We start from the raw sequence: 16422 nt of genomic DNA on the forward strand, positions 1-16422 counted from the left end.
AATTCATAATGTCCATTTGGGGTCATTTGGCCGAAAAGTTTAGGAACCCATACTATAGTTTCAAGTTTCAAGTTTATTGTCATGTACATAAAGAGTGCTTGAGCATCTATATACAGCGAAATTCTTGTGCTACAGTTGCACACTCCTACCCAGACACAGTGCAATAACGATAAATGAACTCTTATATAGTACAAAAAGTAGCAAAGTGTAAACAATGAACACAGACAAAAGACTGTGCAAGATTATTAATGTGCTCTAAGCAAGTAAAAATAATAATAAACTGTAAACATTGTATGCAGTCAAAAAGTGAAATGGTGGGAGATATTTAACATATAATACTCTAAATATTAATGTACTCTGAGTAAGTAATAATAATAATAAAAAACTGTAAACATTGTAAACATTGTATGCAGTCACAAAGAGATATAGTGGGAGATATTGCACATACAATACTCTAAATATTAATGTATTCAGAGCAAGTATAAATAATAATAAACTGTAAACATTGTGAACATTGTATGCAGTGAAAAGGTGACATTGGGAGATATTGCACATATAGTACTCTAAATATTAATGTACTCTGTGCAAGTAAATATAATAATAAACTGTAAACATTGTAAACTTTGTATGCAGTGAAAAGTGATATATTGGGAGATATTGCACATATACTACTCTAAATATTAATGTAGTCAGAGTAAATAAATATAATAAACTGTAAACACTGTAAATATTGTATGCAGTCAAAAAGTGACGGTAGGAGATATTGCACATACAGTACACTAAATATTAATGTATTCAGAGTAAATAAATATGATAAACTGTAAACATTGTAAACATTGTATGCAGTGAAAAAGTGACATGGTGGGAGATATTGCACATATAGTACTCTAAATATTAATGTATTCAGAGCAAGTAAATATAATAAACTGTAAATATTGTATGCAGTGAAAAAGTGACATGGTGGGAGATATTGCACATATAGTACTCTAAATATTAATGTATTCAGAGCAAGTAAATATAATAAACTGTAAACATTGTATGCGGTGAAAAAGTGACATGGTGGGAGATATTGCACATATAGTACTCTAAATATTAATGTATTCAGAGCAAGTAAATATAATAAACTGTAAACATTGTATGCGGTGAAAAAGTGACATAGTTGGAGATATTGGAGATACAGTACAAGGACAGTCAGAGTCTGATGTCAGTCTATCCACCAGTCAGAGTCCAGTGGAAATGTAGATGATAAAGTGCAGTGAATGGAAGATACAGTAGCTTGTGCTTGTGGTGGTGTTATTGGTTATTATTATTATTATTGGTTATTGACTTCAACAGCCTATAGTTCCACTGTATTTATTATGCTCCTGTGTCTAATGCATGTTTTGCCAATCCTTATTAGCCTATATAAACGAGAAGTAATGATCATAACAAAGTAAACAAAACCACGACTAAGAAATGATGACTAAGCAGCTGTACTGTACCTGCAGCTGAACTCCCTCGGCATTGTTTATACGGCTCGTGACGAACCACCTGGACCAATCACATTTCAGCTAATTACCATAATACACATCGCTCCACCAATGAGCTGGAGGTGGGCGTGGCTGAGCGTTCTCGCGCCGCGGGTAGAACGGCTTGGAGCAGGGTTTGTGTTCCTCAGTGGAGAATGGCGGCGGCGGCGGCTGCGGCTGCGGCTGTGTGCAGTCCGCTCAGCGCTTGTCCGAGCAGCGCACATCCGCGGAAAAGCAAAGACACGCGGAAGAGACGAGCAGCTCTGTTGTTTCTCACTAATATCTCCCTGGACGGGCGGCCGGTGATTCACATAAACAATGCGGCGGAGTTTGAAGGCACTGAGGTCGGGTCGCCGGCGTCCGGGAGCTACGGTACTTTCTCTAACCTGGCTTCAGCGAGTGCACTCCTGAGTGTGCCTCCTATTCTCGTTCTGCCCTCTGACTCGGAGTACGAGCATGCTGAGAGCGCAGAGACATTTCCGGGCTCGCTGTCCTCCTCGCAGGGGAACCTGCTGTCCCCCTGCAGCCTTCAGCCCAGTCCTGTGGGAGCGCGGAAGTCCCCGACCCTGCTGTCCGTCCAGAGCTGCGCCTCTTCTCTGGACTCCCGACAGAGGTGAGGAAACATCGTCCTTTTTCCCCCACAAATATCATAAACACACACACACACACACACACACACACACAAGGAGCACACCTACTCGCACAGCAAGCTACATCACTGTAAGGGAAGTTTGCCTGTGACAGTAAGAAGAGCCATGCTGAAGTGCTGGCATGTTTTTCTCAACAAAATCACTCACTTCCGTGTTCCATCTGGATGAAAGGGTTACTGTTTGTGCAGACTGAAACGCACGTGAACCTGACCACACACACACACACACACTTCAGGGAGATCAGGAGCTGTGATTAGTGAATGATCATTTTTGTAGTGTTTCATGCCCATAATGCTGGACTTGGTTTGCATTGCATGCCAGTTTTTCCTAAAAAAAAAAAAAAAAATTCCCACTGCAAAAGCAAGTACAGAATGCATTTCTGTTATTTAGCAACCTAAATGACTAAAAGCTAAATAATTTAGTAACTCTCCCTCATGTTCAGTAGCCACTTTATCCTGATCAGGGTCACGGTGGTACTGGAGACTATTCCAGGAACACTGGGTGCAGAGCTTGGAATACATCCTGTATCGGATGCCAGACCATCCCAGGGGCACCATACAGACACACACACACACACACCTTGCAGTAATTTATTTTAATCAATCCATCTACTGGCGGGGTTTTTCTAAGGTGAGTGGAAACCCACACTGACCCAGGGAGTCATGCACATTATTGTTTTAACATCTGGCTGCAAAATAGACAGCACAATCTCCAAAACCTTTGCTCAGTTTATGTCGCCTTGATCCGACTGAATACAATCTCCTATCAGTCGAAGCACACCCTGTTTACACAGATAACAGTATTCAAAGAACAGCTTTAACAGGTGAAATGTTAGTTAGCAAAACAAAAAAAAAAGAAGAAGGCTTCAGATGCATGAGATTATGAGTGGAAAGTCCTAATCAGCAGAAAGAAACCCTCGACTCCCACACATTTCTGTGCTTACATGTACTGCAAGGGGCTGAACCCGGTGTAAATAAGCAGATAAGAAGAAGAAAGTCCTGATCAGCAGATGCCACAGTCACGGCACATGTGGAGTGTTTGCCAGAACTCGGTCACTCTTTGGGCAAAGATGAGAAATCTATGAATCACATTTGAGTAGTGTTTATTATACCGCACGAGACTAAACATTGGACGTGGTAAAAGTGAGTGCCCCCTTCTCTCCGAGCAGCAGCCCTTAAAGTGCAACAAACCCTTCTGTGGAACTCCAGTGACTTGAGTTGTGTTCTCTAAAACCTGGCCATTCATTGGGCAGAACATTATAAACTCTATTTTAGTTGACTTATCTGACAGAAAACAGTGAGAGACCTCAACCCCACACCCTGGCTGATAAGGGGTTTGATGCATGCACACTGTTGAGCAGTGGGTGGTGTTTTATTTTCTCTAGCTGTCCTTCATCTGGCTTCCCTTTTTTTCCTTCGAGAAGGGCTGTGGTTATGGTTAGTATTGGCGGCAAGAGAAGCAGAACCACTCGCAGGCACATCTGCATTGCTTTATGACAAACCTAGGAAGGGGAGGATCAGTAGATACCGGGTAGAAATTTGACATTTCGCACAAACACCTGGAGAGATCAAAGCTCGCTGAGCACATGGTCATATCCGCAAGCCGTACACTTTCTGCAGGCCCGAACATATCCCCTCTCCAGCATCAGAGGAGGCTTACAGCGCACCAAATCAGCCTGAGATGTGAAAAATATGATCATGCCTATACAACAGGAAAGGTGTGTATTTACAAGCGGGAGGATTGTACATAGATCTGGGAATGCTGACAGATCAAGGGAATTTCATTACATTGCCAAAAGGACTCCACATCTTCCTCATTCCGCTACTCTGTCAGATTTGACAGTAACACCAATAAGTGTCATTTCCTTAGTTAGAGCAGAAATATTCATGATGTATGAGACTGCTATGTGACCTTTTCTGTGTCACGGTTTCAGAGAAGATCAGAGCTGTTTGTGAAATAGGCAGTCCTGCCTAGCACTGCACAAGTTCTTGATTAAATAGGAATCAGGTTTTTTTTTTTTTTTTTCGTTTGTTTGCTTTGGCTTGGAATTGAGAGCACGATTCTGTGCAGATGTTTGTGAATGATGGCTCGTCTGTATCGTGAAGTACTGATTTACTTGCACATTTGTACTGCCGTAGCTTAATCCTTGAGTAAAAAAAAAGTTTAGTATAAGACCTTTAGTTTAGTATAAAACCTTACCCATATTAGAGTGTTGTGTGTCCTCCCAAAGTTTAAAGGAAATATTCCCACTGCTTTTTGACATGCGCGCCACCGCAAATGCTTTCAGTGAAAAGATCACGCAAGGTTTTTTTTTTCTTCTTTTGATTTGTCATCATTTGTCAAAGCCTAAAATCAGTTTTGATAAAAGCTTTATGCGTAACGCGTCACTGGCAAGACTTGAGCGAGATGGCACATGCAGTCATGACTCACTGTCTCCATGCTGTCATTTCCTGCATATAGTAGTTGTTGTTTTTTGTTTTTTGTTGTTTTTTTTTTTTAGTGATTATGACTTTAATATTCATTACATAATATTAAACACTTGTTAAGAACAAAAGTTTTTTTTTGAGTGTTTGGGACATTTTTAAAATACACTCACAGCGTAGCCTTCTGATGCTGTAGGCTGATCACACTTCAAGTGCGTGCATGAGGCCATGTGGTACAACGTTCGTGGTTATTGGTCATGGTGGATAAAGAGAAATGAGTGTGCTCAGTTTTATGATAATGCTGCCAAATCGAAGCTGTTTTTACTCCAAAATCAGATTACATTGAACAAAGAATCAAGTTCACCCACCCTGTATTTCGCCCAACTTTGGTCACCTGCCATTTTGCACCCACCAGCCAATTCTCTCCATCACATGATGTGCTTCCTCCGAGACCCATGAAGCCAGCTGACATCTTTCCAAACGGCTGCTCATGCTCCATCCCAGGGCAGCTACACACACTCTTAGGAAAGCACTATCTGCCCTCTTCCACATACATGAGCTCAAAGGCACTACAATCGCTATGATAGCTTTAGGACTGCAATTTGCCACGAACAGTTTTTCATTCAAGTCTCCATCAGTGAACAGTGTGATAACTTGAAATGTGAAAACTATGATGAATTTCCTGCTTACACAATTGCAATATTTGACCTTGTAGCAGTTATAGAAGTTATAGAAGAGAATTATTTATAATCGGACTATCCGTTGTCAACCAGATGAGGATCTGTTCCCTTTTGAGGCTGGTTCCGCTCAATTTTTCTTCCTCATGTCGTCTCAGGGAGTTTTTCCTTTCTACCGTCACCTCTGGCTTGCTCATTAGGAATAAATTTATACATTTAAAATTTATATCATGAATTTATATAGTTCTGTAAAACTGCTTTATGACAACATCCATTACTAAAAGCACTATACAAATAAAATTGAATTGAATGGAGTTGAATTGAAGGCACTCACTGTTGGCTAGTGTCTCTGTGATTGACAGGTGAGAAAGAGTATGCCATCCCTCCCACCCAGTGAGCATGATCGATTTTGCTCCCTTGCCTCACAGCTACAGGGTGGAGTTTGTAATTTTAATGATATTTGTTTTGTGCAGCTTTAGTCAAACCTTATAGCCTCATGTTAACAGAATCCATAATCATACACATGTTGAGGCTTGTAATAGCAGAGTCTGAGACTCGTAGGCTTCTTTATCTTGACTTAATGGTATTAGATCATGTAGAAAGGCTATTCCTAGTCGACTGCAATAACTCCTGACATCATGAGTCGTTTTTACAGTCTGTGATTTAAAGAAGTAAGTGTTTACCACAGTGTTTATTACGCCAGAGTTCCATCCTCAGTGGCAGACTAGAACAACACGGTGGGAGGCACGAGTCAGAGTCAGAGGCAAGACTGGCAATTAAATAACTATGCTAATGGTTGTTGTTCAGTGAGGATTTTTTTTTAATGTGTGTGTGTGTGTGTGTGTGTGTCGGGGTGAAGGGAGTTTGGTTTGTTTGGTTTTAATCATTGTGCTGCATTGCTCTACCTTTCATATATGGATACTAATGATCCAGGTCACATGTAATATACATATTAAAGTTGTTATGTTGTCACAGTTTCACGGTTAGTCACAGTGTATGATCAGACAGTTATACCACCGTGACTTTTTCAAAATACCAAAACAGCAATCTATTTTTGGCTAAGCAATGCGGCACACTGATGGGTTGGTTAGATTTTTTTTTTTTGGCTCAGCGCGCCGCCTTACAACAGCATAGTAAATGCAGACAAATGAAAGAGTCTTCACAGAAAAGTTATTCTCAGAATCAAGAAAAAAAGGACTTTTAGGAGATTGGTTTTTTTTATTATGTATACATACAAGGCAAAGTTTAGGCAGAGCCTTTAATAAGGTTCTCATTCACACATAACGTACTGCTCTCGTCTACGCTCTTTTTTTTTAAAAAAATCATGTCGTTTATTCATATTCAACCCATTTCACTGTCTTTAGTCAGTATTATACTTTCAAGTTAAGTTTACTCTTCCGTGAGTCTTTTGGATATCTGACCTTGCCATAGCTACCAGGAACAATTAGCACACTCCCACTAGTTCTGCTATTGAAAATGCAATCTAGCACACATTATTTTGCATCTAAGTCAATCACGACCTCTGTGTACTAACGACAAATTTGATCAGCAAGTCAATTTTTCAGACGTCAACACACTCACGATTTCAGCTTGTGAAAAACAAAACAAAGTGTTCCAAGTGTTTTCCCCAGTGTGGACATTGCTCTTAGGATTTCTCTCCCAGTACCTGTAAGCTGCATTAATACATGAAGGTCATTTTCCAAGAATTCCTATGGGCAAGGACGGTCTCACCAGTCTAACAGCGATGCCTAATGAAAACAACCTGTTACATCAGCTACACTTCATAAACACCGTACATGATGATGTGTTCAAAAAAAGAGCAGGAAAATAAACCTTTACGATTATTACAGGTGAATCTAACACAGTGCTTTGTGCTTTTAGCTTTACCAAATAGACTTTATTTGTCCACTTTATTTTTTGCTTTGTGACTTTCTAGTGTTATTAGACCACAAAATGAGAATTATAGAATATTTGTATGGTCCTAATTGTGATAACTGACCTATATCCATGGGTGGAAAATACTTAATAATTGTACTTTGTTAAACTTAATTATTATATCAAATACTTGCACTCTTACTTAATGTTTTGTTGGAAATACAGTTTACTTCTTACACCTTCCATTTTTATTTAGACTTTCAAAATACTCATTACAAATCTCAAAGTTCTCTTCTTCTCTCATCCAGCCATTGACTACTCTACACAGTTTAGCAATCCTAGCATTTCAGTTGAACATCCAATCATGTTCATGAATGTACAAAAGAAAATGACTATCAAGAATCATGCCAGTTCACCATCTGCTCCGACTTTCTCACGCTACACATTGTAGTAAACACTAGCGCTATCTGTGTGCATTTGATGATGGATAAGCCACCAGAATGCAGTGTGGAGCTCGCAGATAAGCGCTGAAGATATGCTGAAGTAAGCAAAGACTCATATAAAATCAGGTGGATTTCTTCATTTGAAGGCATGAATTTCATCTAATTTGAACAAAACATGTCGAGGTACCTTTTGCTAATTAGATTACATTAACAGGCCATGTTGAACTAAGTTTGCCGGATTTCTATGCTAATGCCAGGTTAGACCAGGATCGATTCCGGTCTCTAACGTAATTGGCTAGGCAGCAAATCAAATTCTAGCTAATGGTAAATATTGGTTATTTACAGAATATTTTATTTCTGATTACATCATCAGTCTGTGTAGCATGAGTCCCGCACATGACCAGCAAACATACAGAGTCTGAATCATGTTTTCAGGCACAATGGTGTCGTTGCTCTAAAAATGATAACCATCTTCTGATAGTGTTTAAATAAGTAATTAAAGTAACTTTTTTTACATGAAAACTTGACATGAACTTAATTTCATCAGTAAAAAAACCTTTTTTTTCTTTTTAAATACTTGAGTAGATTTAAAAATAGCAACTTTCACTTCACATTTTTATGCCAGATACTTCCGCTTTGAATTGAGTAAGATTTTCACTCATTATCTTTACTTTCGCTTAAGTAGAATTTCTCAGTGCTTTGTCCATCCCTGTCCATGTCCGCAGATGTCAAACTATCCATCACTTATCTTTATAAATATATATTAAAAATATATCTTTATCTCTGTCTTTATGTGGTACTGCTGACAAAAATCAGTGTTTTTTTTTTCTTTGCAGTTACCATTGTGTCTGCATAACATATTTTTAGATTGTTTTATTCTGATGTATGTAGGCGATACATATTTATGATGGTTTTATGGATGTTCCCTAGAAGTCAGCTTTAGTCTTGGTATGTCGATAGAGGTTTATAAGGATCCCAGCGTAGAAGTATTTCAGGATCCTAGAATACCTTAATACAACTCTGCTAGTAAGTGCTACAATGGGTGAAACAGAATAGGTGTATAGTTTCAACTCTGCTGTTCCATAAGTGGTGCTACAGAAATCCAGTACACGGGGGGGGGACAACCTGTCCAAACAGCTTATTTTTAAAAATGGAAAGACCCCTTGCAGTCCATCAGTGATTCGTAGTCTAGAGCTCTTTAATATTCCAATTTGCCACTCTGTTATGTTTTGACCTTGTGGCGTGGTTGTGATAATCCAGCCTAAATACCGAGCTGAAGCTGTCAGTGCAGCACTTGTATTCTCTGGGACACTGCAGTCGTGGAATCAGGCCATATGTCCTCTGACCCAGCATGCCCAGCGTGCTAATGCCCAGTTGGCCATGGATTAGCATAGAGTATGTAACCCAGTGATGTAACCAGGGACTGCTCCAGCCTCCCAGTTACTAGCTCTCACTTATTCATTCCTTGTCCTGAGAAGGACAGATCTGATGGACCAGTGATTAGCATGAGATCGAGAGAGAATGTTTCATTTGGTCTGTTCACAAATCCCTTCCCTCTTGCATGGAAGTATTGGACATAGGAGTTTTATCATGTAATTTAAAAGTGATTTAATGTTAAAAAAAAAAAACAGAGCTAAATGGACTGATTGATCTTATATGGTCTAAAATGACATTCAAGTTGAGGTGAGTGTACGTCGTCAGTTCGCCAGAGGGAAGAGAAGAGCGTATTATAAAAAAACATCCACGTAGAAAATAACTGAGCTTGTGAAACTAGTTAAACAGCTATGCAGACTGAATACACAAACAGTGAAGATTATTGCATGTGGTTACATATGTGTCTCTGCAAGCATAACAAGATGTATTATCTTGCCGTGGAGAAAAGATGATTTATCAATGCATTTCAACCGTTTCAAATCAGATTATAGGGTTCTGTCTGACAATTCTGTGTTTTTAAGATATTGAGCCATAAAAGCTTTGATCTTTAATAAGGACAAAGCAGATAATATCTTTTAATTAATATGTATATGTATATGTATATGTATACTGGCATGAACTTTTCCTGCTAGGAAGTTGGATAGTTTGACTTTGAGTTGTCTGGCCCACAGGATAGTAGGAGTGAATCCAAATGTTCCTGATTTCTGAGATAGAGCTACTTGTGGTCTTTTTTGTTTTGCCTCCGCTCTCTTTTTCTCTCTTATGTTCTCCCGGCCCATCTGGTGTGGATAACAGTAATTTTCATTCTTGCACATGGCATCAGGTCAGTGTAAATTCAGGACAGATGAGAGATAAAGATGAATATGCTATCAGGACAGTTGTATAAACTGTTTCATATGGACCTGGTCTTGTTACCGCATATCACTGGCCAAAGCTGGGGCCAAAAATGTAAATCTCTGTCACAGATGATAAAGAGCCAGCGCTATACAACTCCAGATGCAACATGACGATAAACATGACGCTATGCGAGACGTCTCAGTGATTAATGCTCAGCTGATAAATTCTTTTTCTTTGTTTTCAGTATTAAATCATTTATTTTTAGACATTTTTATACTTTTTTTTAGCCAAACCTTTTTAGGATAATGCTCTGCAGTAACATAAACAGTATAAGGTATTGTACAGAATGAACCTAACATTGGCTAGCTAGCTAAAACATAAGATCTGGTTTAAGGAAAATGGGTAATCTCACAGCGTGGAGACTGTGTGCACCAAACTGCAGGCTAAATGTAGGAGATGTCCCCAAGGCTCTGCACATCTCCAGATCTGATAGACACAGCGAGCCTGCTAACTCTAGCTAGTCTAGTCTGAGGCTACATTGAAAATCTACGATTTTTTTTTTCTTAAGAAATTGGAAATAAACAGAAGCTTTTAGAATTTTGAAATATTTAAGAAAGTAAATGTTCAATATCTTGAGTATTTAATATTCAAGATTCTGCACTATTTCTAGGTCCCTATTTAAATGTAAGCAGATTTGTGATATTGACAATGTTAACTGCTTTGTACAAAAGGTCAGATTTTCCTCATGCCTAATCTCTTCTATTGAAGCACGTGTTCAGACGACACGCTGATGGATTTGATCTAAAATGGATCATAAGGTTTTGCCCAAACTTGTGGAGTCCGTGCCAGCTCGAGTCACACTGTCATTAAAGCAAAAAAGGGGGTGTACCAAATACTAAGAAATTCATGTAAATATTCCAAAGATTCTACTTTTCACTCAAGTTGTTGTCTAATATAATTTGGAATGAAAATTGTTGTATTAAATTAGAAAAGAATGCAAAATTGAAGCATTTTCTCTAGTGGTCTAAGACTTCTGGATCCCACTTTGTGTTTTTTTTTTTTAATCTAAGCTATGTATTTTGTTCTCTAGCCTGTCAAAAAGTTTGGCATGAACTGGATAGTGTTAGTATGCTACAGCAGAGGATAAAAAGTGACAGATCAGGTGAGCAGAGGGCTTGAATCATGCACACTTGCCCACTATAACTGAGTTTGAAATAGAAAATTTGGAGAAACTTAGCAACACCTGCTGGTAGTCACTACCGTTTATCATGTTTATCAAGCTAAATAACTGAGTAATGATACACTTTACCACAAGGATAAATACCTGTTTAGCAAGATAAAAAGTTAAAACTCTGTGAATTCTAAATCATGTTCCTATAATAATAATAATAATAATAATAATAATAATAATAACAGTATAAAAACAGTATATTATCAGACTCAATTTCTCACTCCCATTTGTTTACACTCTCATGCTGCCTCACTCTCTCCTGATTGGTTGTCTGCTCCTGCCAGTCACTGTGCGGTTGGACATTTTTGTGCCTAAAGGTGGGGGCGAGATAACATTTGGTGTATCTGAGTAGGTGTATGATGAATACAAATTTCCAGCCACTTTCAACCCAACACCCCTGACACAGAGCCGTGTGTGAAATACTGACTGTGAAATACTACAAAGTAAAATAGATGTGTAAATAATAGAGTTAAAAATGCGTGAAGGCCTATGTGAATGAGGAGGATAATGGTTAAGGGTGTGTTGTAGGAGAAGAGTGTGAGAACAGACAACATGCTGTGAGGACACAGCTTCTTACACAAAACACGTACCAATGTGCCATCTCTTTGTTCAGAGGATGTGGCACTGACATGCATGTTTTAGTGAATTTAACACATTTTCTGACAAATGACAAGTACTGATTTATGATGTTAAATATCTGAATCATGTTGGGGTAATCTGACTATTGGAAAGCTATGTAGTTTGTATTTTTTTGTGTGTGTGTCTATATTTATGTTTCTCTCTTTCTGTTTCAGGACACGCAACCTGTCAGGTTCTCACTGGTCCCGCTCCTTGAAGAAAGTTCACTTCGTTAAGAACATGAGACAGTACGACACCAGAGGCAGTAGGTGTGTGTGTGTGCTTTTGTTGTTCCTTGTTAATCCTCTTTATTGCAGGTTTTATCCCCATGATGACAGCCTCTGGATAAATATCACCCTTTAGTAGTGACTGTGTATTATTTGACTGTGTGTGTATGGGTGTGTAATTTTCTTAAACTGATTTTAAGGAAACAAGGACGTCAGTACCTTTCCGCCCTCATTGTAAATTTCCACTTCTCTCTCTGCCTGTCTCTGTGTTGTGTGTGTGTGTGTGTGTCTTTACTGTTGTTGCTATTATTATATCAGTTTAATAGGTGAGGGGTTGTTGTCTTGTGCAGTGATGGTACATACATACCTGTGCTAGTAAACAGCAAGTGTTGACAGCTGACTGGTCTTATCAGTATCAGTGCACTTAGATGCTTATATACAGCATGATTTCTGTACACAATAGCACATCTGAAAACTAAATGCTTGCAAGTTACCTTGTAATCAATATGTTGTTGCTCTTTCATCTGCTCCCGATAGGGGTTGCCACAGCAGATCATCAGTCCGCATATTTGATTTGGCACAGTTTTTGGGGGCGCCGGATGCCCTTCCTGATGCCACTCTCCCCAGTTTTATCCGGGCTTGGGACCGGCACTGCGAGTGCACTGTCATGTGCAACCCCAGTGGCTGTGGTTGGTTCCCTGGCCGGGAAGCAAACCGGGGCCACAGCGGTGAGAGCGCCGTCGCCTAACCACTAGTCGCCCAGGGACCACCTTGTAATCAATATGTGTTTATATACAGTTCTCTTTGAAAGTATTGGAACGGCAAGGCCAGTTGTTTTGTTTTTTGCTATACACTGAAGACATTTGGGTTTGAGATCAAAAGATTAGTATGAGACGATAGATCAGAATTTCAGCTTTCATTTCCTAATATTTATATCTAGACATGTTAAACAACTTAGAACATGGTGCATTTTATTTGAACCCACCCATTTTTTGAGTGATCAAAAATATTGGAACATGTGACTGACAGGTTTCTTGTTGCTCAGGTGTCCTGTTAAATTAATTGTTTTACAAATTAATAGCTCTGTATCAGGTTTCACCTGTGAAGACTGCAATTTTTGTTAAAAAGGATAAACCAACATGAAGACCAGAGAGCTTTCTATGGGAGAAAAGCAAGCCATTTTGAAGCTGAGAAAAGAGGGTAATTTAATCAGAGCCATTGCATGAGCATTGGGCAAAGCCAATACAACAATCTGGAATGTCCTGAAAAAGAAAGAATCCACTGGTGTACTAACAACAGACATGGACAGGTTGGTCAAGGAAAACAACAGCAGTTGATTACAGCTCTCCCAATGTTTCTGTCAAGAAAAGACCCAAAACAACAGTCAGTGACATCACCAATAACCTCCACAGAGCAAGAGTGAAGGTATCACAGTACACCATCCGAAGAAGACTTTGAGAGCAGAAATATAGAAGCCATGTCACAAGATGCAAACCATTCTTCAGCAATAAGAACTGGAAGGCCAGTTTGGAAAGAAATACAGAGATGAGTTCTGGAACCAAGATTAACCTCTACCAAAGTGATGGAAATGCCAAAGTGTGGAGAAAGAAAGGATCTGCTCATACAAGCTCATTGGTCAAGCACAGTGGAGGTAGTATTATGGTCTGGGCTTTCAAGACAGCTTCTGGAACGGGTTCACTAATCTTTATTTATGATGGAAATCATGATGGTAGCAGCAGAATGAACTCGGACGTCTACAGAAACATTCTGTCTGCCAATTTACAGAGAAATGCATCCAATGTAATTGGGAGGAATTTCATCATACAGCAAGACAATGAGCCAAAACACACTGCCAACACAACAAAGAACCTAATTGGAGTAAAAAGCAGAAGGGTTTAGACTGGCCAAGTCAATCACCAGACCTTAACCCAATTGAGCAGCATTTCACCTCCTGAAGAGGAGACTGAGGGAAGAAACTCCCAAAACAAACATCAACTGAAAGAAGCTGCAGTAAAAGCCTGGAAGAGCATCACAAAATAAGAATGCAACAGTTCGGTGATGTCCGTGGGTCACCGCCTTGATGCAGTTATTGCAAGCAAGGGATATGCATCCAAATATTAAGTGTTATTTACGTTGATTTACTTTAAGGCTGTCTGTTCATATACTTTTGCTTATCTAAAAATTGGGTGGTCTGCCACCAAAGGTTGTTTATCACATCTAGATGTAAATATCAGGAAATGAAAGCTGAAGTTCTGATCTATTGTTGATCATTGATCTATAATTGCAAGGTCTCAATATTTACTTTTTCTAACAATCAAAAAGTGGAATTAGAATATGACATACTATAAGAGATGTACGCAATTGACACATCTGACGAGGAAAAGACACAAAAATAAAACTGGAGTACGCGTCCACTTGTTATTGTGATCAACACTTATAGAAGCACTGGTACCAGACAATTTCCAGGAAATTTAGAAAAATGTATCATGAAGTATATGCTATGTATTGCAATATCATTATCATATCAGTACCATTAATACAGTGTGTATTTAGGCAATGCAATATGCCATGCCCTAGTGTATTCTGTCATTTTTCCTGCTCCAGCAGGAAAGACAGGACACAATGACACAGGAAACTCTGTAACTCTGCAGTAGATATTGACCTCTAACTCACTCTCAATTCACGTAACAAATAAATATTATTGGTTCTGTATAATCCACCAAAAGCATTCTTTCATGGGCATTGCTAAGGTCCAGAATGTCTGTAGGTCGTGATCACTTGTGTTCACGTATGTGTATGTCTGGTCAGCTCGTCTGCAGGGTAAAGGGGAACAGAGTAATGGGTTTGGGGCAGATGTGGTAGGATTTAAGGCACTGTGTTATGGTTCTTTCTGCCCTAACTCTGCTCTTCCTCCAGCTGAGGAATGACAGTTATGTTTATTAAAGACTCATTATAAACAGTCCCACAGTACCATTGGCCCTCGTGCTCTGCTGATTTTTTTTTTTCCCAGGCTTCAGCTTTTTATAACTCATTCTCATATTTGGAGCACAAGAGGAGAGCGGAACTGGAAACGACTGAGAGGCTGATAAGAGGCTGATTTTCCACTGGCTGGTTACCAAATCAATGAAGTCTGCACTCGAGTGGCCTAGTGTACTACATTTTACATGCGAGTTGAAAAATAGATTTCAGCTAGTGTCCAAGCAAAATTGAATACGGTCACAGTCCCAGCTGCAATAGCAGACAGCCAGCAGTAAGTAGAGAGACGGAGAGGAGGAAGGATAGATAGGTGCTAGAGATAGAGATCAGTTCTTCTCTGAGGTTGAAAATGCAGGTGCACTTTGTGGGACTCAGGAATATAAACCATGCCAGTAGTGAGAAGTGAACTAAAGGAAAGAAGTCCCTGTGAAACTGAGAGTTTACATACTGTCGAACGCTGAAAGAGAAAAAGATCAAATGTGTGTTCTAATGTGCATTTTTGTGCTTCACAGGATCGTGCTTATCTGTGCCAAGAGATCACTGTGTGCTGCGTTTTCTGTGCTGCCATATGGAGAGGGCTTCTACATAAGGTACCCAAGATCAACAATATTTTCCATCTAACAGTTAAGCCAGGCTACCCAAACTGCATGATCTTTCCCCTTCTCTTTTCTTAGTGCCACAAAATTCTCTCATCTCTTTTCCATATTCTACATAATGATGATCTCTCTTCCTGTCATTTTCTTTTCTCCTGAGACTATCATGAACTTGGCTGTAAAATACCACTAGCCTTGACGAGAGAGAGAGAGAGAGAGAGAGAGAGAATGTGTGTTGGACACACAGTGTTAAGGATATTTTAGTTTCCTCTTGGGAATTGGTGATACAACTGGATGATGAGGCAGGCAGCAAATTTTGGGCTTGCGATTGGTTTCCCACAAATCCTCAGCCGAGATAGGCACGACCCGGCCTGCGACCTTGCTGCCATTCCCACCATCCGCTTGACTTGTCCTCCCAGGGTCCTAGGAATGCGGGGAAACCGTCTGTCTGCGCTCATTACGTAAAAAGTCTAAAAGAACAGCTAAGGCTTGCTAGAAAGGAAATGATGTATAAACCGTCTCTGAGAAGAGAGCAGGAGTTCTGATGAGGCGGTGGAGACAGAATGGGAAAAAGGACAGGAGTTTAATGACATAACACAGACAATGATGATGTTTGTGTGTGTGTGTGTGTGTGTGTGTGTAAATGAATGAAGACAGCCCCAGAGTTAAGCAGGCTGATTCAGGTCAGTTTCCTAAGCCCATCTGGCAGTGTGTAAAGAGCTGCTATTTGTAGACAGCTCAGTCTGAGCACAGAGACAGTGACCGTGCGGAGACAGTGACGGAGGAGTGTGTTATTTAAAGGCTCCAGTGTTGCACCTGACGTGTGTATCCAAAGGACTGAAAAAAGAATGCTGATCTGATGTGTGTGAGGTGAGCCAGCTGAGGCTGTATTGTGAATGTTATCATTGAAGTTCTGTCTACTTTTTCAGG

The 16422-nt window shown here is 39.7% G+C and overlaps 1 protein-coding gene across 1 annotated transcript in view; it reads left to right on the forward strand.

Moving 5' to 3' along the window:
• Window positions 1-1351: 1351 nt before the first annotated feature.
• cables2b (Cdk5 and Abl enzyme substrate 2b) overlaps window positions 1352-16422 on the forward strand; it is a 30658-nt gene continuing 15587 nt past the window's right edge. Inside the window, exons 1-3 of the mRNA XM_034311877.2 lie at window positions 1352-2121; window positions 11873-11965; window positions 15412-15489. Of these exons, the coding sequence (XP_034167768.2) occupies window positions 1664-2121; window positions 11873-11965; window positions 15412-15489 (629 nt within the window). The 5' untranslated portion in view covers window positions 1352-1663. The remainder of the gene's footprint in view (window positions 2122-11872; window positions 11966-15411; window positions 15490-16422) is intronic.

This window comes from Pangasianodon hypophthalmus, chromosome 16 (assembly GCF_027358585.1).
Source record: "Pangasianodon hypophthalmus isolate fPanHyp1 chromosome 16, fPanHyp1.pri, whole genome shotgun sequence".
In the NCBI taxonomy this organism is placed as follows: domain Eukaryota; kingdom Metazoa; phylum Chordata; class Actinopteri; order Siluriformes; family Pangasiidae; genus Pangasianodon; species Pangasianodon hypophthalmus.